Source organism: Diplotaxodon limnothrissa, linkage group LG9, assembly GCF_057381915.1.
Source record: "Diplotaxodon limnothrissa isolate DT_005_m linkage group LG9, D_limnothrissa_male_GT1.1, whole genome shotgun sequence".
In the NCBI taxonomy this organism is placed as follows: Eukaryota; Metazoa; Chordata; class Actinopteri; order Cichliformes; family Cichlidae; genus Diplotaxodon; species Diplotaxodon limnothrissa.
Genome location: NC_140604.1, coordinates 17,015,753 through 17,041,479, shown reverse-complemented (window position 1 = coordinate 17,041,479; position 25,727 = coordinate 17,015,753). Strand labels below are relative to the sequence as shown.

At 37.9% G+C, this 25,727-nt stretch overlaps 1 protein-coding gene across 1 annotated transcript in view; it reads right to left on the bottom strand.

Moving 5' to 3' along the window:
* The window catches only part of LOC146625385 (cadherin-18), a 76,442-nt gene extending 56,142 nt beyond the window's left edge, over positions 1-20,300 (bottom strand). The window contains exons 1-2 of the mRNA XM_085362032.1: positions 20,070-20,300; positions 2,105-2,399 (exon numbers count right to left, since the gene is read on the bottom strand). Of these exons, the coding sequence (XP_085218158.1) occupies positions 2,105-2,399; positions 20,070-20,300 (526 nt within the window). The remainder of the gene's footprint in view (positions 1-2,104; positions 2,400-20,069) is intronic.
* Between the last annotated feature and the right edge of the window lie 5,427 nt (positions 20,301-25,727).

Here is a 25,727-nt window from a genome sequence, read left to right as displayed (position 1 = left end):
CTACAAGTACATTAGAACAAAATGTATCTGTGCTTTCTCATAGATAACAGCATCTACTGGAAATAGCAAGAGATAAAAAAAAAAAATAAGTCAAATGCGTGCAAGCATTACATTTTATTATGCTCATTAAGAGTTTAAGACTTACCTGATTGTGAGATTCTGCTTAACATTCTTATCAATAAGATTTATATTCCCAATAACACGCATTTAATCTAAACTATTCATTTAAACAGGGGGCTATCCAAGCCTTTGGGTTTTGAAACCACTAACTTTTCCCTTTAAAGAAAAGAGCAACTATAACTCCATCTCAAGTGGGAAAGATAAAGCAGGAAATTGATACTCCTTTCATCTTGTACTCAAAATATAACTGTTCAATTAAATAAAAGGAATGAAACAGTTGGACAACCTGGAGCATGCCCAGCTGATCAATTTAGACAGGAAAAAGAACATCACAACCAATTAGTTGCTATACTCCAAGACAGCCCTTTCCCACACTTGGGAGCTCCGGTATTGACAAATGCAGGGGGATTAGCGCTTTAGAGTGTGATGACAGTTGATTGTTACAGCCGATTTGATGCTGCAGATGCCAAACCAAAGAGGAATTACTTTAATGGACATGAGCAAAAGAGAGGGTGGGGGGGAAAAAAGGCTAATTATTTTCCTCTTCACAGTCCTTGATTTCCTCCCTTGGGTCATCAATGGTGATTGATTCTTATTGTGTAACCGATGACGAAGTTTGCAGCGAACATGGGAACTTTAGAATAAGAAGTCTTGTTAGAACTAAACTAAGGATGCCAATACAGAAATTAGTGCTGTTTTCATTAACCTATAATGAATTAATTTGTGCTGACGATTACAGCAACTGCTGAATTTTTTTTAATTACGACCGTTTCATGTGGAGTTTAAAACATGTGTAAGGGGAAGACTCTCCCTTTAATGTACTTAAAACTGGACCCAAAAACCTAATGATAGTCTGTAAACAAGGTATCACAGCATAGAGTGCTAAAGCACACTCTCAAAAGAGATTAAGGCATGCGCCTGACACTTCTGAGAAAGAAATATACTGACTAGAAATATATGTTCATGAGGCCTGCCATGAATAATCATGAACACAACCAGGAAGATATTGACTGTTTATAAAGAGGGAGCGTACAGGTCTGCTGGGGTTTGCATATTTAATTTCTTTTATCACATTTCCGTCTCGCTCCTGCATGGAGCTGATGAAGTTATTAATTTTCTGTTTAAAGAATTTTCCAGTAACTCAGGAGATTCCTTTAGACAGATGGATAGAAATGGAATGTTTTCAACAAACTGTCAGCGCCAAGAATTTATTATCACATTGTATACCGAGTAAAATTGCTCTGACAGCAGTTTGTCTACCATTTGGACAACCTACATATTTTGAAAGAGTGTTGTGAAATATTAGAGTAACGTTTTTGAGCTATTGTGTCTTGAAGCAGAATCCACTGGACTGAGAAAATGGTGGCTATTGTTCACACAACCTAAAAACAGAACAAGAGAGTAAAGACATACAACATCGATGTTCGCCACAAGATGCTATGCGTATGGGACGCTGTCTCGGTGGAGGTGGATAGAGGCTTTACTTTTCTCCGTGATATGGAAGACTTCACTGTCTCAATGGCGGGGATTGCTGCAGAGCCACTATTGAGTGCTTTGTAAAGACCTGCCCACCAGGGACGGAAACCATCGCAGCAACCAGAAAACAAAGATGAGAAAGAGGACTTTGCTGGCTTACAGAACATCAAACATTCTGGAGAACATTATCGCAGAGGACAAACCAGAATGCTGCATGGGGTAATGACATATTTGATAGTGGTTCTTCACACTTATATCTTTAAATCCATCTTGTTGGAGCTTTGGGTTGTACTTTAGTGTGTAAAGGCAAAGATCTAACTGTAATTTGTTTTGTTTTACGTTTTTTTCTTTTTTTAAGATGATGGATTAAAAAGGATTATAAACATGAAGAAGATTTGAAAAGCAACAAAAGTTTTTCATCTCTCAAACCATTCAAATGGAGGCTTACTGCTATTGGCAGTAGAGAACAATCACTTGAAGGTCCAGTATATTTTGAAGAGCTACTCACCCACTTCAGACATCTCAGGGACCGAAGCTACAAAGGGTCCATCTGGAAATTTGGGTGCATTGTCATTGATGTCTTGTACTTTGATGATGAATTCTGACTTTGGTTCCAGGGCCTCCTCTGTGTTACGGTCCAATGCTTGCGCATGGAGGACATAATGTGTTTTCCGCTCCCGATCCAAGCTCTTAGTGGCATGAATATCCCCTGTCACCTCATCGATGATAAATATAGTCCCAGCTCCTTCGCCGCTCAGAATGTACCTGACAGATCCATCACCTTTGTCTGAGTTTGAGTGAAGCTGGAATGAAAAACAGACAAAGTGTGTGTGAATATGGAGAAAAAACAGTGCAAAGTCAAATTTCTTCTTAACAACTGCAAAATACCTGCAAGATAAAATTACTAAGGCACACTTAAAGTCTGTTTTAAGCTTTTCTCATTTTAATTACAACTTCATCATGAAATTAATTGGAATATCTGCAGATTTTGGTCTTAGTAACATGAAGGCTTTGGAGTCTTGGAAATGATCTGTAGAAAAACTGATAAAATACTGTTGAAAAATATTAAAATTAGTATTAGAATTGTAACATCTAACTTGAAAATCCTTTCTCTGGCTCGTGCTAAAGTAATGCATCCTTGGAGATTGAAGTTTTTGGGGGACAATCCTTCCAAAGCTGCTCTTCTTTCTCACCAGGGGAGAGAAGAAGAGAAAACCAAGCCACTTATTAAGCCATAATTGTTGCCAAAAGGGTTAAGATTTTTATCCCCACAGCTCAGCAGGCGGTTAGATATGAATAACATTTTACTATTTTACAGAATGTCAAAAGAAGGATATAATGGTATTAAGATTCAGATTTGAACAATTTAATTTTTTCATCTTTAAGCAATAAAAAAGCATCTGGTTTGAGGGAAGATTTAGTCTATGGAGACACATAGATGTAGGCACGTATGCACTAGATAAATAATTTATATTAGTTGTAAAGACTAAATAGTAAGCAGCACAACACAAAAGGTGAAAGAACATAAACTCATACAAACTGATATTTTCAGTGGATCAGTGGAAAAGATTTCTCACATTAACTATTTTTAGCTGAGAAGTAATAAATCACAGTCACATTTCTGTTCAATGACAATTAGCAGCATCTGTCATAGCACTAAATTTTCACAGTCACCAACAGTTCCTAACAGAGGACCACAGAGGGTAAATCATAGACACGCTAAAGAAAAAACGTAAAAAAAAAATCAGTATTTATTAAAAAATTGCAAACACAGACAAGAAACAAGCTGGGACTTGTTTGATTTGCAGGGGTGCAGCAGCAGTGTTTCCAGGGAGACACAAGTCAAAGCCTTAGATGCCTAAACTAGTTTGTCAACAAATAACATTCTCCACTGACATATCGAGTTTGGGCTCAGCGATATGAAACTTAAAAACACTGAACGCAATAAAGAATTTCCTCAGTGCTTTGTCAGCTTAAGAATATCAACCTTTTTGTCCTTGAGATGGAACACACTCTCCCAAATTCAGTTTGACAAGGACCAAATGATGATAATGTACAGTATATGCAGTATTATAATACAAACCTAAACCAAATAAGATAGAAAACCCTCTGCATAGCACACCCTCTCAAACCACAGCAATTAGACCCATTTCCTAGATGAGATAAAGAAGCAGTAAGGCTCTCATAGAAACACTGGAGCAACATTACTGTGAAGCAGTTGCTTTTGTATTAGCACAAGACATTAATGAGAACTTTAAACCAATGGAACATAACTGGTACAAGTATTTAGCTTTCTGGCTGTATCATTTTACAAAGTAAGAGTCACAAAGGCTTATACTGAAAATCATTTGACAAAGAATTGTTTATTTCTATAAATAATTAAAGTGATTATTTTTAGTGTATATGAAAGTGTTGGTAATGTGCTATCAAGGATTTTTAATAAGTGGCCAGCTAGCAGCTTTGATTTTATTGTGGGGGGGGAAGAAAAAGGACTGGTGCAGCGTCTGAATTAGGACACAGCTAAAATGTTTTGAAGTGCAGAACTGAAGACAAGACAGCCCATTTTCAAAGTAACCTAAATATAGTAGCAATTCATCTTACCATTCAATTCATTGAGCGCATTTAGGAGTGCACTCGTTATTGACTAAGACTCATCATATTGTGTCTTTTTTGTGTTTGCTTTTTGCACCACAAGAAAAGCTGTATAACCTCCCTGTAACATGCAATAGGACATGTGATGTTAAAGCGCTGCTCTATTTTCACTTTCATGTGAGTAAAAGAAAAGCTGAATTAGAATAGCAAAGAAGGACACATAGTCTAAAATGTACAATCGTTATAGAATACACAGAGTTATTTAACATGTCCTCAGCAGAGGTCCTCTGGCCACATCTAATCAAAACCTGGACTAGCAAATAAATGACTAATTAGAAAGCTGCAGCTGATTGCAGCCTGACTCTTGATGAGAGCTGACTGTCCTTTCTGTGGTAAATATCAAGCCTGTAATTAGATAAGCAGTCAAAGATCCTGTTGAATTAGGTGGTTAATCAGCTTCTTGATTGTACTAATATGAACCTACAAAGCAAGAAATCAGGATGTGTCCACATACTAGTGGACACAAGTTACTTTTCAGACATGATTTGACCCACTTTTAATTCAGTTCCAGCAATTTAGAAATATTAGCTTCAAGTGTTGGCTGTAGAAGGATAATCGAATCACCCAATATATTAAATAATTCAAACATAGAGAATTACAGATATTACTTAACAGTTCAATTCTATATCTTCAACATGCACGTATTCGCTTCTATCAAGCAGCACTCTGCTCCAGCTCATAAACAATTTTGCCTCCAGTCAGACTGCTAATTTAGCCATTGACTTGTTTTGAAGGAGTTAATATATTATGCTTGGCAAAAGCACAAACCAATGATGCACATGGTGATGATTGCCTTCCAAAATCTATGGATGACGAATGATTGTTAACAGGTTGCGGGTCGTTACATAAACACCATAGGCTCAAAGTACAGCAGCTGAGAATAAAACAATAAGACAATGAACGTTTAAATCAAAGGAGTTTAATGAGCAATAAGGATGCCTGCTCAGTATGGTAAGTGGTCTTGACTCATCTTCATGATAGACATGTAGCACATGCAATGCCTTTGATAAATAGTCTGTCCATTTTGATCATCAACATGTTCAAGCTCCCCAACCTTCTCTGCTAACAAATATGGTCTCTTCAGCATTTTTAGAGTTTCTCTAGTCCATTTACCTTGCTGCCTTAGAAGACACGGTTCTGCTATAAAAAGTAAATCACAACCATAGGTGTTCAGCAAAATATAACTGAGGTAAATTTTCCCTTCATTACATTTAATATTTCAGAGTTTATAACATTTACTCATCGGCCACTTTTTGCATCTGTACAACTGCTTGTTAATGCAAGTTGATTTCCAGCTTGGCAGCAATTTAGTGCATTTAAGAATGTAGACATAGTCAACACGATGTGCTAAAGTTCAAACTGAGCATCAGAATAAGGGAAACAGTGGATTTACATGACTTTGAATGTGGCATGGTTGTTTGTGCCAGTGTTTATGGAGAATGATCTGAAAAAGAGAACGTATCCAGTGTATGGCAGTTTTTTGTTGATGCCAGAGGTCACAGCTGATAGAAAGGCAACAGTGAATAATACACAACTTGTTAAACTAAAGTATGCAGAAACGCTTCTCTGAATGTAGAGCAATGGGAAATGGAAGCACAGGAGCTACAGTTGTAGAAAACCACACCATGCGCCACTCCTGTCAAATGAGAACTGCTAACAATTTGCAAAGATTGAAAAAAAAAAATGTCGCCTGGTCTGACGAGTCTTGATTTCTGCTGCAACTTTTGGATGGCAGGGTCAGAACTTGGCACGACATGAAAGGATGGATCCATCCTTCTGGGCATCAACAGTTCAGGCTAACAGTGGTGGTATAATGGTGCAGGGGATAATTTCTTGGCACACTCTGGGCTCCCTATTCCCTCCTTATTCCCTCCCTAAACAATATTTTAAACACCTCAGCCTACCTGAGTATTGTTGCTGACTGTGTCAGCATTCTGACAGCTGCTTCTAACGAGATAAAAAACCATGTCCCAAAGCTCAAATCTTCTCAAACTTGTTTGTTGAACATGACAATGAGTTCACAAATGCCTTCCACAGTCATCAGCTCTCACTCCAGTAGAGCACCTTTGGGATGTGGTGGAACAGTAGACTTGCATTATGGATGTTCAGCTAACAAATCTGCAGCAACTGCATGACACAGTCACAATAGACCAAAATCTCTAAAAAATGTTTCCAGCACCTTGTTGAATCTGTACCAAAAAGAATGAAAACAGTTCAAAAGATGACCTGGAATTAGCAAGGTGTATGTATTAAAGTGAGAGGGTGTGAGTGGACTTGATCCTCATGTGAAAAGATCAGCTTTTCAAATGTATTCATGTTCAAAAAATAGCCCCGTCCCTTCATTTTTGTCCCTTCATTTTGTTGATTTGGATGAATTCTGGGTGAATCATAACATTGCTGTAGGTAACCATCCATTATACCATAAACAGAAATAAATAGTTTCTAAACATAGAGGTGGACTTTCAAACTTTTTTCCCCTAGATATTATTTTCCCTTCCAGGCCACAGGTGATCCAAATCACCCAAATGTCGAGTAATTTTACAAAATCTGCCTACTTTGGGGTTTAAATCAACATTATTTTAAAAAGTCTGATAACCTATTTAATCGTAAATACCGTGAAACTTAATAGACTTTACCCAGGACGGTACCCTGACTTTACCACTGTCCCTTTATGGTCCCCATCACTGCTATTAAGGGGGACATTTATACTTCACATATTTCCTCCCCTAACTGTACCAAAACAAGCTTGTGGCAATTTGCTGTCACACTATTTTGAAAACTAGGCTTTATTTCTCTGCAGTGGGTGCTTCCACTACATTCCGCCTTCAGTGTTGGAATATTTTATTTATACTTCATTAATTTTGATCACACGGAAAATTTCATGACATCCTGCCTTAATGCAATTAGTGTCAATTTTGTTAAACCACAGAGCGGGCTTGATGTGAACTTAGCATACATCAAGACCATGTGTGGCAATCCAGATGATGGGGGATTGAAAATGATGGCAATGTCCAAGTCTTGCAGTAAATAATAAATGAAAATACATGACAATCTTTCACAAATGCTGCCAGGAAAGGTCCAAGAATTTATGAGGAAGGTGAAATATAACCTCTAAACCTTGTTGTTTTGATATCTCTGCACAAAATCTTTGAGGAATTCTTTTCATCCACAGGCCATCAAAACAGGATTGTGTTTATCTCTCTGCCTCTACTGGTGACTATATTAAAGACTAGTCGAATAGATGATTGGCATGTGGCTGGCAGCTGGAAATGCATTTCTGAGGAGTTTAAAGAGATCAACAGAGTCTGGAGCTCTAAAGCTGCATAGCGAAAACACTCCAATGTCAAAGAAAACCAACCTTGTGCTTTCATCATATGCCCACAGGAGCAACCCGGTATCTATAGTGTATCTTCACTTTCTTTTGTCAACATGCTGTATATTTTCACAGTTTGGGCTACGTAGACTCATTCTTGAGAGTGGCTTGCAACTGTTTGTGTTCACAAGCTAATTGGTACTCAGAGCCAACCAGTTTACTTTTGGTACTGTCAAGCCAATTACAGGAAGAGAAGAGATTTGAGGAAGAGAGGGATCCTCCAACCTGAAAGAAATCTGCAGCTAGAACATAAGTTCTGCAACATTAAACATGGATTTTACTCATTGTAGTCATGCTGGAAAGCATAATAAAGTTAATGGGTCAGACGTAATCAAACTAAAGCTGTAACTTATGATTACAGTAACAGAATCGCCCATTTAGTCTGTCAGAGTTGATGACAAATAGAAATTCTCAAATTACAAATTATGAGTTACTAAAGCATGATGTGAAAAATTGCACCCGCAAATTACAATAACTGAGCAGCACACGAACAATTTCTTCTACACCTGCATATAACATTTAACCAGGAAACATATTTGAAATGTGTTTTCCGCGAGTGTCTTGGGATGAGACAGGCAGCATAATCTTGGCACATTTTTTGATGGTGGGAGAAACCACGGCGCCCTGTGTAACTCATGCAATCCTGGGTAGCATATAAATGCTCCACACTGACGAGCCCTGTCAGATTACCAGCTGACTACCAGCCTTTGAAAGGGTTCACATTAACAACTGATCAAAATAATCAAATAGTATAGTATTTGCAGTATTTTTCTTTTCTTTTGCTTATTTTTGATTTGTTTTTGTTGTAATATAAGATTGCTGTGTTGAGTTATAGCTGGTTTAATTATATTTATTGTTGCTAATCTTGCACTATGTGCAATTGGTAAATGGCCTGTATTTATATAGCGCTTTACTAGTCCCTAAGGACCCCAAAGCACTTTACACATCCAGTCATCCACCCATTCACACACACACATTCACACACTCACACACTTTTCACTTTTCACACAATTCTTCTGGTGTATTTATTAAATCTTTACAAGTAGAATTAATTAATAAGAGGGTCACACAGTTATGTAGCCTTACAAATGTGGTTTCATACTTTACCCTCCCTTTAAAAGGACCCTGTCTAACAAACCCTGTCTAAATATGTGGACAGCACCTGTCTTTCTATGTAGATGTCCCTGAACACACCATGGCAAAGCTCAGCTGAAGTAATCAGCTGATTTGGCATATCTGGTCTGGGGAGCCAGGATAAAAGCCACTCCAGCTCATTTAGCCTTCTCTCTCCCTCTGTGGCTTTCCATCTGCGACTGTTCATTCTTTGGTGATTTAATTTAGTTCATGCTCCAAAATGCCCCACAACTCACCATGCTCACATACATACACTTAATGGTAGCAATATTTCTGATGAGTACGTGCCACATTTAAACTGATTTTTATCGTTAGGTTCAAAGAAATTGTGTACCCAAAAATGTTACTACAACAACAAAACTAATTTGTAACATTTATTATTATTATTATTATTATTATTATTATTATTATTATTATTATTATTATTATTATTATTATTATTATTATTATTATTATCATCATCATCTGCTATAATAATTAAGTTACTGGACCCATCCATCCATCCATTCGCTTCCGCTTATCCTTTTCAGGGTCGCGGGGGGCGCTGGAGCCTATCCCAGCTGTCATAGGGCGAAAGGCGGGGTACACCCTGGACAGGTCGCCAGGCTGTCGCAGGGCTAACACATAGGGACAGACAACCATTCACACTCACTCGCACATTCACACCTAGTGGCAATTTGGATTAATCAATTAACCTATCCCCACAAGCTGCATGTCTTTGGATGGTGGGAGGAAGCCGGAGTACCCGGAGGGAACCCACGCAAACACGGGGAGAACATGCAAACTCCACACAGAAAGACCCCGGCCTGATGGTGGAATTGAACTCAGGACCTTCTTGCTGTGCGGCAACAGTGCTAACCACCGTGCCACCGTGCTGCCTGTTACTGGACCCTCTCATCATATCTAATTTAAAATGTCTGAAAAAAAAGAGTTAAGTGTAAAAAGTTTCATAACTTCATATAAATTAACGGGAGAGCTTTAAAAATTCACTTAGTAACACTGGCACCAGGGCCTTGGTATTTACAGTCAATAAATAAAACCACTGCTGTGTTTAAACTGTGCAAAGAAATATTTCATACACAAATATGTGATCCCTCAATAATTTCTTACCTGATTTTACTTATAGTCTGAAAACCAACAACAATAAAAAAGCTCATAAAATAAACACAATTTTAAAAGAATACAACATCTTAGCTGAAAGGCTTAAGTGTACATTTTTCTTTTAAAATATTCTGATAGAGAACTCTCCGCACTTCATGAGAGACTCTCGGCTTTCATAATATTAGCTGTCCCACAACTGCAACATTTCTACAAAATAGTGATTATGCCCTAGTTTAATATTTGTTATACAACAGCAGTCGCTTTCTACTCAAAGCGCCTTGAGGCAACTGTTGTGATTTGGCACTATACAAATGAAAATTGAATTGAATTGAATCTTAGGCTAACAGCTCCTTGTCCTCCACTTGGTGCTTTTATTTTTTCACATCCACTTTGGTGTCAAACTTTTTGGACTTGAGCCACGGTCCATGTCTCAGGGGCTATGGCATCCAATACCTTGGTTATTGCAGCCAAAGCCTTGCTTTTTGTCCCTAAAAAAAATTGAAGAAAAACATCGGCTCTCCAAAGGAAATTTGTGACTTTTGAAGGTCCTGACACTATAGATTAATTTTCTTCAAACAGCAGTTCTCCTCTTTTTTGGTATAGTTCTCAGGGTTGTCTCTTATGAGAAGATTATAACTTTCTCTATGAAAAACCTTCATGTTTTGTATTCTCTAACGTTTCAATGGTGGTAAGAACAAAAATGGCTGGTGTGCATTCTCCATCTGAAGGTAATTTTCCGTGTACTTTTTCAATTCGAACAATTTTCTGCACGTTATAGTGACTGACCCAATCAGTGTCAATGCAGTGTCAAGTCCCAGTCTGTGTCTGTGCTGCTGATTAAAACTCAGTATAAGTATCAATCTGCAGTTGGTGTGAAAAATGTGAATGAAATCGACATTGTCTGCCCAGTCATCAAGCCTAACCTGGCAAGCATGCTCTGTCAAAACTTTCGGGTGAAGGTTGTGCTTTAGAAATGTAATTTCAAAGGTACAAGTAAGTAGACATGAAAGACTTCGAAGACTAGCTGACTCACAGGGTACAGTGAGCCAATGAATCTTTACACCAAACGGATGTGAATACAAATTTGACAGATTCAGATTTCACAACTGAAAAATATTAAATCCTTTGTTTTATAATGAGAAAGAAACACATCAAAACCACATATCCCTAAGCTTGACCCATCAAATATTGAATTAGCAATTTTCTGCCAACTGATCATCCAATGTATTAACAGATTTTACTACTAAAAGGGACATTATCTAGGAGCTGTTTAGTCCCCCTACATAGCTATTTTTCAACCAACAACATACAGAGAACAAACTGTTCTAAATTCAATGGCAAAAAAATTATAGGTAAAGATTAAAAGTCTTAATTTATGAAATATTGGAACATGAACTATTAAGGCATTAAGTTGTGGCTTAGACATAACCACCATGCCAACAATTCTCTTCCTTCCATTCTTCTCTGCTGAAGAAAGAGAGCTGAATGACTGCCTGGTTCTGCAGCAATCAGGCAAACGGCTTAGAAGCTGTGTGCAAATCAAACCAGAATAACTCTTCTCCCATTACAGGTGGAGACGGGAAAATTACTTAAAGCCTGCCTGTGAACTTAAATGGAGTGTGCAAATATCAACTTCCTAAAATAAAACAGTAACAGAATCTTAACAATTAGGGCTGTGCGATATGACCAAAATCTAATATAAGAATTCTATCATCCCGATAACGATATAAATCACAAAAATGTAACATTTTCTGTAAATTCTGTGAATCTCGGGCAGCTCGACTTGCAGGAAGTGTTTCAAGCTGCGCGTCATGTAGCTGGAGTCGAGTGTTTTAACCGATGCATGAAACTATACATTTTTAGACATAAGTTGTAACGGCCGCCGTTTTCTTTGTGAGTATATAATACACGGCGTGCTGCCGGGAAAAGCCTCTTCTAACGTTTGAGTCTAAGGTTTATTTTTTAGCACCTGACGGCTCTTTTTTTTTTTTTACTTCTCATCCGTAAATAATCTGCTCTTTCAAGTGATTCAGTTTATTTTGAAAAGTCTCAACAGGATCTTGAGCTTTATTGTGAAAGGTTTGTGGAACATAAACAAGCGGACACGCGATGGTGTTACTGTCGTTGTTGCTAACCACAACGCATAACAACAGTATTAAATATAAGAGAAAGAGAGAACTTTAAGAAATGAATATAGCCACTACAGTGACCATCAGGACGATGAAAAAATATTGCCGGAAACAGTTTATTTTGCGACACCACGAAACAAACGATAGCGTAAAATGAAACGATAGACGTTTTTATATCGTCATCCAATATATATCGTTATATCGAACAGCCCTATTAACAATTACATCACACTAGCTGCGATACACTCTACTGAGTGCCATCCTGATACATTATTAGTGGCTACGCAGTTTGACCTTCATCTGTTTCCCCCCTTATACTTCTTTTCTCTCCTTCACTAGATCTATCCCATTCATTGTACAAAGCCTGATAATGTATGTGTCTCGTTGGATTGCATTATTGGTGAATGCCCTTTCTAATGACTTTGTAGTATTCAGTGTAGAGATCTACATAATGTATGTGCCTAGCTTCTCTTGTTTTCTCTATGTTTGTTTAAAGGAAGCCACTGTGGAGCTGATATGTCCAATCAATATCAACTGAGTGAAGAAGAATGTTCTCCATGCAGACAGAAAACGAAGTACATAAAATTCTCGATCAGATTTCATACTACATGTCAAATACAACCTTTTTCCAGAAATGAATCTTATCCTATTTCTAACTGGTTTTCCAGAAAGCTAATGTTCAGTCGCATGTTAATTTTATGACCAGTTAAATCAGCCTGGGGACTAGTGGGACACAAAGCAGCGAGTCCATAATTCTAGGTCAACATCTTTGTTTACCAGTGCATGTGCACTGTCGTAGTTTCACAACTCTGTTAATCAGAAAAGCACTAGACAAAGAATAGACACATTTAGTTCATGCTGTTTCTGAAACATTGCTTTGATGTTGAAAGAAGGTCTTTCTAAAGCATGCACAGGAGTTGAAGGTGAGAGTCACACCGAAGAACATTTATTTCATCAACAATGTGCATGGCAAGTGGGGTGAGGGTGGGGGCTTGGAAAGGAAAGAGAAATGAGGAGGCTATGCACCCTTGCTGATAATCAATGTCTTGGCTTCATATTTGCAATTAATGAAGGGGATGGGTTTGTTTTTGATTAAATTGCGGCTCTTATGCTCCACTCAAGAGGACTTAATCACTTTTTATGTGGGTGTGCTTGATTGTCTGATTATCACCACATTTTGACCATGCTCCCTCCCAATCAACTCTTCTGAGCACCCCCTTCTATTAAATTGATTTGTAACAGTCACAGTAAACCCTGATGATGAAGCACCCGCCTAATGACCATACATCAAGAGGTGGTGATGAGGGGCGTGCTGAAGACATGCCGTCGATGCACATCGCGGATCCGCCCTGATAGTTGTCCTCTATTTTGACATCTGGGGGGAAACGGAATGAGTCGTTGTCTTCGCAGAAGGATGGTCTACTTCTTGATATACAGTAATAAGATTATCACTGTCCCGGAAGCAACTCTGACACTAATTTAACAGCTCTGCCTCTAACCGCTGCTAAATTTGATATTTGAATGAGAGAAATGAAAATGTGAGCACATCAGCTTTTGAAAACTTGAAGCCTCTGCCTCATAGTCAGTCATAGTGAGTGAAGGCAAATGGTTGAGGCTCCAAGTATCTAAATTGTGCTAATATTGTTGAGTGCTTCAGCAAAAAGAGGAGGGAGTGCACCTTGGAAATAAGGCTTGTCTACATAGTTGTATAATTTTCTGAAGTGTAATTTACTTAACCCAGCTTCCGCTTGTTAATTGTTCTCTTTTGTCAAAGAGTAATTGCGTTGCGTTTAGAATATATAAAAACATATTGATCAGCTTTTACAAATGAAGACTGATTATAATAAATCATTTGGTTTCTTTAAACTTAATTTTGTGTTCATACAATATGGTCATCATGCAAAAGTTGGTTGTATATTCATACCCAAAGCTTTTTAATAAGGTTTTAATCTTATTTTGATTTGACTTTTTCTTTTCAATTTAGTTTGAAACTAACACAAACTAATCTTAATGTATGGAGGATATATGCCAGCATTTAAGGACATGTGCACAGGTATGACAATCAGAACACACATTTTGAAAGCAGCTGAGTCTTACTCTTGTAGACATCCAATGTCTCTGCGAACACATCCACCAGCTAAATTAGAATAACATTTATTTATTTTTTTACAAATATTACAGGGGTTTTTTTAGGTGTTTCAATTTGTTTTAACCTTTAAATATCTTTTTTTTTTTCTACATGCCATTTTAGTCAATAACCTTGCTAATAGCTAACCTAATTGATACTGAAATTCATTAATCATTATTATTTTATTATAATAATAAAAAGTACACAAATTATCCAAACCGTTTGGGTTTCATTCTTAATCATTTTTTGTGTCTGAAATCAAAGTTAAAATTTTTTCTTCCATATGATTATGGGCTCTCCCATTGCTAGTTTTTTTGTTGTTGTGATTCTGTGTTTTTTTATTTATTACTTTTAAAATCGAATACGTCTTATTTATTTATTAATGTCAGTTTAAGTTCCCTCACTGTTTCTTTGTCTGTTGCCATTTTTTTCTCATTTTCCATCTACTTCTAATTACTTCCCATTTTAAAGGTTAGCTCTCTTTTGTATCCTGCGATTCCTCCCCTGAATTTCTTTTTCACCTGCGTTAATTGCTTTCACCTGTGTCTCATTCCCCTCCTGTTTGTCATCCCCCAATCTGCCCTGAGAGTATAAATAGTCTTGTCTTCCTCTTTGTCAGCTCATTTGTCTGTGCTCCCTGTTGTGCTAAATCTGTTTTGTGCAGCCCTCTTTGTTCCTTTTTTTTTTTTTAATTCCAAGACTTTTGTTTTTCCGGATTCCTATTTTATCTAATCATTTGGACTTTGATAATTTTGGATGTTTTACTAACTGTGTTTTTGTTTTCCTGGACTTTTAGTTTTTTAGACTCTAAATTGGCCAATAAAGAGCTTGCTTTTGTTTATCGTCTGCCTTTATGTCCTGCATTTGGATCCTCTCTCGTTTGCAATCCTCATGCTATGACACTACCTGCCAGTCAGTGTTTACAAACTCTGATAAATTTAAAAAACAAACCTCATAAAGTGAAATCATTGTCAGACTATAGCGAGTTGTTTAGAATGGATTTTGACAAATGTCTTTACCATTTTGCTCTTCGCATGTTTACCTGCAGAGAAGCCAAACCTGAGGCCTGCGCTGGAAAGCAATTTCAACATACCCACAGAATCTGTATGATTTCTATATTCACTTACCCTGATGCCTGCAGTCAGAATAAGCCGTGACATGAATCTAAGTCAGCCCAGGCTTTAACGTGTGTGTGTGTGTGTGTGTGTGTGCGTGCGCGTGCGTGCGTGCGTGCTAATAAAGCTAAACCTATTCGAAGCCAGGAAGCAAAACTGGTAAAAATGCAGACACTGTAAGCGACAGACTTATCATAATTGACTATTTTATAAAATTTTATTTAAAAAGTTACCTGCTCGGGGTGAAATATTGCCTTTATAGTACAGGCTTCTGCTCAAACATTGGTAAATAAAACCAGCAAATTGTTCAACAAGGAGTCTAACTTAAGATGCTGCATTAACCAGATTTGGTTCAAACAGCTGTGAATGTGTTCGACCGGAGTTAAGTGCATCCATGACTAATGGGGGGGGAAGGATCGTTATCAATGGAACTTATTGCCTATATTCACCATGGCAACTTGTAAATAAAAAGCAACACCTTAATTTTTAATCCAGTGGAGAGAGGAATATGAATCCATGTCTGTGTGGATGATGATGATGTCCTTTTATTCAGTGCCATGCAGTCATCATTTATCAACTTTACATTTATTATAGTTAATAAATGTAGCTGTAATCCCAGTTTACTGTGGGATTAACCAGTTTACTTACAGGTCTGTGACTTTCAGAACCAGTAAGACTCATTTAGTTGATTTCCTGGAGATGTGGAGGTTCAAACTTCAGACAACATATATTTAAAAATGTTGCCCAGCATTTTACTGTATTTCATCGTGCCAGCATGTTTTTAAGATGAAACATTAAAACTCTGCTTTTAATCCAGTTTTAGAAACATGACTCATGTTCACATCATCTCCAAGATCCAATCTGTGAGTGTTGCTGATCACAAAAAAAAAAAAAAAAAAAAAGATTCCTACAATAGGAAACAGTAAATGTTTCAGTGTAGAGGAACTGATGTTAGGCCAGCTGCTGATTCTAAATGGACTTGAGGTGTGAATGTGAGCGTGAACGGTTGTCTCTGTGTGTTAGCCCTGCGACAGATTGGAGACCTGTCCAGGGTGCACCCTGGCTCTCGCCCTGTGACCGCTGGCATAGGCTGTCACATTGCAACCTTAACAAATTTCCCACGTGTGGGACTAATAAAGGTTATCTTATCTTAACCCTTAACTGTATAGGCAGAGGGAACACAAACGGACGAATGAAAATAACAAGCTAATGTCTAACCTGAGCATAAACGGATGCAAATTAATGCGCTCTGAAGAATGATGAAATGACTCCAAATATCAATCGCTTAGCTTAGGTGCATCAGGAGGGGAGGAGTCAAGGTTTTTTTGTTGTTGTTGTTTTGTTTTGTTTTTTTTTTTGAAGAAAGCTTGCCAGCGAGCAGGTTAGGTTGACCTGGTCTGTTGCTTCATTAAGGGAATCAAAGTTTAAGTTTTTCTTTTTAAAGGAAAACTCAGAGTTTCCCTCATCTCAGGGTTAATACACTCTTCACTAAACCTGCTTCCTGGAACGCGGCCCAGAAAGCTTCAGATAAGTTTCTACTTGATTTGTAAATAAATCAAGTAGGACTATAAATATGATGCTGCTGTTCTAAATTATTCACTGTGCAGCTCCTAAAAATCTATTTGATGTGCATATGGATGGAAAATATTTCAGTTTTGAATTAACAGGCACATCAAAGACGAAGGTATTTCAGCTTTTAACATGTCATTAATAGCGCACTATCAGCTCTGCAAGTTTGGTGTCACAGATCAGGCTGAAAGCAAACCCAGCTGACATTTATACCTACATCAACTCAAGGTGGCCAGTCAATCCGTGCATGTTTTATCAACATCTGAACAGTAATTTTAGTGCAATCAATACTGAAAAGTGCATCTTTAGCGCTCTTGCATGCATACAGACACACATCCTCGCTCTTGCGGATGACTGTGTCCCTAAATATTTCTCAGTGGTTGCTGAATATTTTTCTGCCCTTTTTAGAAAGTTTCCAACAGCGCAGCTTAATGGTGAGATGCTGGCTGTGAAATTTCTCTTGTTACTTCATGTAACGCTTCAATGGTTTAATGCTGAAAACATCTGAACGCCCTTGTGAAGAATGATGATGAAAAGAAATGTTATGTAAAAACTTTACTTTGCTATTTTTCTTCTTCTTCTTCGCACTGTTGCGCTATTACTATACATACAACAAGACGGTTGCCTGATTCTGTCAAAGCACAATCCATTTTTAGATGCATGAATAAAACATTTAGCCATCTTAGAGGTTGCCACTTTGCTCTGCAAATGAACACAGGATAAGACAACTGGTGCTCCCTCTAGTTTGGGCTGGAGCTCCCACTCCGTCAAATATCGCATTATTTAATGTATAATTTAGCGGCAGGCGCATACCCAGTGAAACTCATTTGAAGTTTTTTATTTCCTGACTAGGGGATCTGGTTCCAACAGCTTCCACTACGTCACAGTAGTCAGTGAAGCTTCACTCATATACTGTATTCAGGGTTTGGGGATTTCCATCATTTTCAAAAAATTACGGTCCAATCTGTACCCGTCTTACGACTTCAAAGCAGCCTGCTGAGCTGACTGACATGGATACATTTGCACCTCCCATTGGGAGAATGGGTTGTCTCCTGTCTACTCTCTGGACAAGCCCTGTCCCCTGCCAAGCATTTGCGTCTCACTCATGCACGAAGCTGTCATTTTCCAAATGCATCAACCCCCCCAGAAAGGTGTCACTGGGGATTATAGGATACCTCGGGGGATTAAAATGTTCTTGACAGACTGGCTGTTTCACTTATTCCCAGGCGTCTCTCTATGCTGTCGTATGTGAAAGTATTGATAAAAAGTTCACCTGAGGTATCTGACTGTCAAAGGCCAAATCTTATAATGCGATAGACACGTATGTTTGACTGTGTAGATGTCCTAGCACAAAGCGGCGTGTGTGTGTGTTTTTTTTTTTTTTTTTTTTTTTGGTTTTTTTCTTTGTTTTGTTTTGGGGGGTTTTGACCATGCAATGACTTTATCTGAATTTTTTAATGATCACGGAACGTCTGTTTCAAATTTTACATTTTTAGATGAGTGTTGGCAATTCCCTGCAGTGGAGCTGCTCATTTGCTGCTTGCTAACGTCCAGAGTTTTTTAATCAAGCAAAGGGGGAAAAAGAAAAAAAAAAAATTTTGCCAAGTGCATTCCTCCTCCTCCTCCTCCTCCTCCTCCTCCTCCTCCTCCTCCTCCTCCTCCTCCTGTCTTTGTCTAATTAAGGGTCATTCTGTCTCCTGGCCACATTAGGACACTGCACACTTGTCTCAACCCACATAATTAAATGTTTTTGTGCTTACCATCTGGAGACCTCATCTCTTTAAACATGCATGTCAAATTGACTCCTTAATAATGTTTATGTTTCTTCTCAGTGCTTTATTATCATCCAGGATTAGCTGTTTGTGTTTACTTTGCTTTCATCAGCATCACCCTCCACACACACATATACAAACACTCACACAAACACAGAGTGAACACGCAGAACAAGAGTACCCTTAAGGTAGCAGCAGATCTAGCACAGAGCAGTCAGCAAACTTAACAATCGTGAACTTCAAAGCAGTGGACAAATTTAATATAAAAGTAACCATGTTTATGCAGTAAGTGCATCAACAAACCGGTGCCCCAGATATGGTGCAGCTATTGTTTATTACTGCTTCTACTAAGGATGCGATGCCTCATCGATGATAAGGATTATATATTTTTGGTTTTCTGGGAGTGCCGATGTGGGATTTTACAATATATTAGGGAAAAAAGAAAACTTTTCAACAATAAAGATCCCAGATTGGCACGAATAGCAGACATTTAAGGTTGAAAGAGATATTTGCTGATGCTTTTTTTTTTCCCATCTCACCCTTTGTCCAAGCATGTCATCCCTCTTTCCTTTCTTTCCCCCTTCAAATAGTACCATTGTTGAAATACAGACATATGTGGAGTCAGAGAAGCGTTCTGCCTTTCTCATTCCCTTTTTCTCAGAGCGCAGTTGAGGATTAGTCTGTGCCTGAGTGCCTAGAATAATGATCACTGCAGCGGAGAAACACATTTTCACATTTCAGGAGATAAGGGCAGGCAATCTGCAAGCAGAGGACTTAACCAGCTCCCTGTGGCTTATTGTGGAGCTGACAGAAAAGTCACAACCAAACGCCAACACTAGGCTGCATCATACCTTGCACAACCAGGAAGAACACCCACTACTATGTTTTCCACTGTGAGGGATATCAGTCACTCTGACACTCCGGTGGCACTTGTAACATTTCCAACGACGAGGCATCCCAGCTTACTGTGCCAGTGTCCAATTTCTTACTGAAGTGGTTAATTTCCCACCATCTGATCAAATCTGGGTTTATTTCCCACAGAGAAACCAAATCTAATATTTCACTTCAAAGATGGCTTGATGTAGAGGGCTACTCTCACTTTCAGCCTTAATCCACTCTTGCGCATAGCTGGCTTCCCAGAGTTGTAGGCATGCTGAGAGGCACTCATTAACTCCAGAGAAGAGCACATTTTTGGACATTATCATGACAGAATTGGTTGGACATCATAATGTCAGAACTACACACCTTTACAAATGAGACCTGAATATTTCACATCAGAAGACAAGGGATTTGGTGTAGTGGGGGGCACATGTATAATGCCAACACAGCAATAAAACAGCTTGCTCCTTTTGTAAACTGTTATAAAATAATAAAGAAAATGGGGGAGGGGGGGGAGAAAAATGTCAAGTAAGCATTTAAAAGCAAGTTCCCTGAGATAAAAAGTGTTTTTTTTCCCTTTTTTTTCCCTCCACGTTTCAGTCAATTGAATAAAAACCCTACCTTTCCCACATACTGTGCATCTGGTCCCATGTGTTCTTCTAAAACAAAGAATTGGTTCCAGATCCATCCACGCTTAGGCCTGTGGTGCACCTCCGTCTCCCCATTAGCCAGTTTGGTCTGGTTCTTGGAGGGCACTTTGGTAGGAACGTGATGGCTCGCCCCAGAGCACCTCTGGATGAAACAGAGGCAGACCAGAAAGGGACACAGACAAGAGGTGGTGGATATCCTCATGGTGGCGTGTGCTTTTGTAAAGTTATCCCCGCGTTTCGAGGTGGCAAGGTCCTCCCGCCGCCGCTGCAGCTGCCACCTACAGCCACCGCTGCAGACCTGTGCAGTAGTCCCAGCAAAAGAGGAATCTAAATCCAAACTATAGATGGGATGGTCCGGGAGGATCCTCTAAGGTTCATGACCCAAAGTGATATACATTTACATTATGGAATTTCCCCGACTAAGAAAGGCTGTACACATGGACGTGAACTTCTGGGTAGATCTATGAAGAGCAGAGGTTAATCCCGGAAGCCATTCTGGATTTCCTGGGAGAGGGAGAAGAGGGAAGAGAAACACAGAGTTAGAGATTAATTTGATGGATATTAGAAGCTAAATGTTCACTAATTCCCTCCAATTAAATTGTGGCTCGTAAATCCTTACAGATGAGGATGCCCACTTCAAACTGGCTGACTGTGATAAACAAAAACAAAAAAAGCAGCAAGAAATCCTGCTTTAGTATTGCAGCCAATTTTGCCATTATGCAGATAACAAAACAACTCCTGACTTGTTGAGTAACAGTGCTGTTAATAAGGTTGTCCGTGCCTATGAGGTCAGAGCGCTTGGTGACTGATCCTGCCCTGTAAGGTCTGATTCATGGATCGCAACAGTGTGACCCAAACGAGGACTTTAAAACCTTTTATTAAAACCTTTATTAGCTTTATTTTTTTTTAATGTGGATGTTTTAAATACAGCTAAGGCGTACTGTGAGGCTGAAGACTGTGCCACATGCACAGTGAATAATAAATGTGGCAGGAAGAAACACATTTATAATGAAAAGGACAGACATCAAGCCACTCAGACGTAAGGCAGAAGGTGATTTTCAGATGGCAGTGGAATGGAAAAAAGGGAGAAGGAATATTTTTCCTAAATCAAAATTATATACAGTATTGAAGATGGAATTAAAGTAGTAAAAAATAACTGCAAGCACTGTTGGATTTCTCTTAGTGTGCATTCAAGTGAAGCACAGTCAGTCCCTGAATTCCCTTTAAAAAGAATGTGCATTACAGGCGCACCTGCAACTCAGCGGCCTTTAAGGAGGAGGTATGAGTGAGTGGAACTGTCTGATTTCTGGGGTGTATTTTAAAGCTAGATGTGCTATTTAACTGCTGCTGAAGCATGACATCAGTATTCACTGCTCATTTTCCTTTTTGTTTTTTTGTTTTTTTGCTGAGGAAATTTTTCAATGTGACCTTGCTATTCTGAAATGCCCTTCAGTTTGATGCCACAACTAAAGAAAAATGTCCAACTTCAGTGTCTGATATGTGATTCTACTGCACGGGGACACAGGAGGAGGAAAAATTGTGCATTAGTAGTAGGTATAACTGTAAAGACACAGAGACGCATAATGAGTTTTGTTGGGTTTTTTCTTTTCCTTGTAATGCGCAAAGCTAAAAGTACTTAGCTGGAGAGCTGTCTGCTGTTACCAACTTAAATGAACACAAATGTTGAAATTACCTTAGGCCAAAACAAAACACCTTGTCATGGACAAGTTTGCACCATTTTTGTAAATCATGTTTAGAGTAGAGATGGCACGATAACACTTATGTCCGATACCGATATCATAAATTTGGATATCTGCCGATACCAATATGAATCCGATAGTGTTTTTTTTTTTTTATCTTGCTGCATTTTGTATAAGTTCATACTCAATTTTAAATAAACAACAACACTAAAGCTATTCTGTTATACCTGTATGTAAAACAATACACTGCACCCAAAATATTTCATAGTTCAGCAATACTGATCAATCTAATAAACTTAAACCTACTCCATCCTTCCTATTCTGGTATTGTAAAGATTACTTAGGTTGCTTTATATTTCTAACTATTATGGTTGCAAACTCCCAGCAAAAAATAAATAAAAAAATAGGGAACCACCTCATGATGCTTAATCGACGTAATCAACTTTAATTTGATGCAGTGTGGAAAAAAAATTGCACAGAATTAAATTATTTTTCAAGAATAATTAAATAGATTCATCATCTTTCTTCTACAGAATTGCAGACTGCACAGATGGTATCTTTCCAAAGGAAAAAGTACTATAGCTTACTAGGGTATATTAGACTTAACAGTTACTATATACAGTAATGGACTTCTATATATTTTACATCAGATTAAAACTTTGGGTGTAAGATTCAGATAATTATTTATTAAAAGCTAGACATTTTAAATGAGAATAAGAAAGAAAAGTATGTCTTTGTGCCCCCCTCTTCCCTGTTAATGCCCCACCTGGCCCCCTGTCAAAACTTTGCTACATCCGCCCCTGCACAGTTACCAGCCGTCAGCTGCGTAGAAAAAGATCCTGGTATATAAAGTAATACCAAAAAAAAATCTAACAACAGCTTATCAAGGTTAAACGTGCTGCTGTTGTTCAGCCGCTGGTTTCCTCTCTCTAGTGCAAAGTGGGCAAAAAACAAACAAGAGAGAGCAAGTGTTGTGAGGAGCTTTTGTGATATTTAATGGATCGGATTACATTTTTTATTTCTCTCCGATATCCGATCCAGTAATTTACGTCAGTATCGGACCGATACGTAATATCGGATCAGTCCATCTCTAGTTTGGAGTATACAGTTAATGTACCGTGTCAAACATTTGAATTTCACCTTCACAGTAAAGCAAAAATAGGGTTAGCAAACTCTAAGTCTTGTTTTGGCTAATCACGCATACTAGGCATCTGACAGGATACATGTCCGCTCCATATTTACAGAAAGCATCTGTAATGCATGTTGACTGCATCCAGACGTAGAATTGGAACATACTGACTGACATTTCAATTCCACTTTTCAATTCAACTCTGTTGGGTTTTTCTCTTGTTGTGATTTGATGCTTTATAAAAAATCATATGGACCCATATGAGCAAGCACTTTGGCGACAGTGGGAGGGGAAAAACTCCCTTTTATGAGGAAGAAACCTCCGGCAGAAACTGACTCAGGGAGGGGCGGCCACCTGCCATGACCAGTGGTGAGAGAAGACAGGAAGTTTAAAAAAAAAAAAATGCTTATGACAAAAAACCATGTTTGAAGCAAGTAATAATGTCAAATATTATACTAAACTATTTATAATGCATGGATTTTTTTTAATTAAAAACCTCTGCCCATGTCTTTTGCTTTTAAATTAAAACTTAAGTTCTCCATTTGAACATGAAATGATAAATGAAGTGTGAATAAACACAAATACAGTACAAGAATACAAAAAAATGTTTAAAAAAAAAAAAGGAAATAAATACAGGGAGGAAAAACGTGTTTGTACTTTGTTTCCCTTCTCTTCCCCCCATAATAAAATGTTCCACAGTCTTGAATACTAACGTACAGCAGAGAGTTGGTCTAGCATTCAAGTGTTACAGCAGAATAGCAGCTTCACAGGGATTATCAAGAGGACAAATACTTGCATTTGATATATAACAGGATAAAGGAGCTGACAGACTTCAAAGTGTGCTTCTATCTCTTACAATGCATGTGTCAACATTAGAGAGAAATGCTGAAACAGGATATTAATGCAACTTACCACTGTCACATACTTTGAAGGATAATCACTGAATTATTTTTTTTAGAAATTTTTTTTTTCTCCTCCATGTGGATTAAGATGTGCTCAGAACTCCTTGGCTAATCCCCATGTATTAAATATCTTTACACACAAATTATTGAGCTAAACTATAGTTGTTGGTCATGTTCACTAAGTGCAGTGGTTGTAATGTGAAATACTGAATGTTAGCCCGTGCAGTCAAAGGAAAGGAAAAGTGGTGTGGTACAAAGTCTTGGATTAAAGCTGAGCAGGATAAATACTCAACCACACACTAAACCTGCAATCTTGGAAATGATTTTCATCTCTATAGGTAGCTACGCCCAAATCCTGCTTCCCCTGCTCTCCACCTATATCTGAGAAAATTATACCAAACCCTGCAGAAAATTGTAAAGCAATATCATAAATAAAGTGTTTTAGAGATTTTAAGGTTTGTTTCTTGGATCACAATACTTTTTCTGACTCAATAATACAATTCAGTGACAGTGTAAAACATTTTCCTACATGGGAAAGCACTGGTGAACCGTTTGAGGTACCTGAGCAAGTCAGACTGGGTGTCAGAATATCTTTTCCAGTAGTTTCACTTTCACCTCCTGGGGCTCACTTCAATCAGCCTCCTAATTGTCTGATTATCGTGCTGATTCTAAGCAAAATACATTTCAGGGAGCCATGAAATCAACAGCATCTGGCTCCATCAATGGAAATAATTTCCCCCCTTTTTATGATGATTATATTGTTTTGAGCAGCCTTCAGCCCACGGCATGTTTAAATATGTGCAGCGCTTAACAGGATGGGTTATGCAGCACAGGCAACCGCAAAGATTTTGGCAGAATGTTTGCTAGACTGTCTACATTTATAAGCGTGTCAGTTATAATTTATAATTTATCTGTGGTGATTTTAATATTGATTTGCTAAATCCAACAAGGTTAAAAGCCATTGATGACTTTACTGACACGATGTACAGCTTATCACTATATCCAACAATAACAAAGCCAAGCAGAATAACTTCACATAGCGCCACTATTATTGACAACATTTTTACTAATGTCATGGATTTCCAAATTAATAGTGGCCTGCTTGTCTGTGATATAACTGACCACTTACCAGTTTTTACTTTGTGTGACTGTGATTTTTAAAAAAATAGATACCAAGATCATGATAGCAAAGCGAACAATAAATGAAGAAGCAATTCATGCCTTCAATTTCGATTTAGCACAACAAGATTGGAATTCGGTGTATGAAGAGTCAGATGTGGACAAGGCTTATGATAATTTTCTAGATATTTTTACTATGTGGTACAATAAACATTGTCCTGTAAACGAACACATGACAAAGAAAAAAAAGATAAAAAGTCCTTGGCTCACAAAAGGAATTATTAATGCTTGCAAAAAGAAAAACAATCTGTATAAACAGTTCATCAAAGTAAAAACAAAAGAAGTGGAACAAAGATATAAAGCATATAGAAATAAATTGACTGATATTATAAGAACGAGCAAACAACTTTATTATAGAAGAAGATTATATGAAAATAAAAACAATATAAAAGGAACTTGGGATGTGTTAAACAACTTAATTAAACAAGGATCTTCTGGAACATCATATCCTGAATATTTTACTGATGCAAATGGTGAAAATCACAACATGAGTAATATTGTCGATGGGTTCAATAAATTCTTCATAAATGTTGGCCCTGAACTAGCAGCAGACATCCCGTGTCATAAAAATGAAAATATCAGTAATATAAAATCAAATCCCTTTTCACTGTTCCTCTCAGCTACAAATGAGCAAGAAGTAATAAATATCACATTAAAATGTAAAAGTAAGTCTTCAATGGATTATCATGACATAAATATGTCTGTAGTTAAACAGGTTA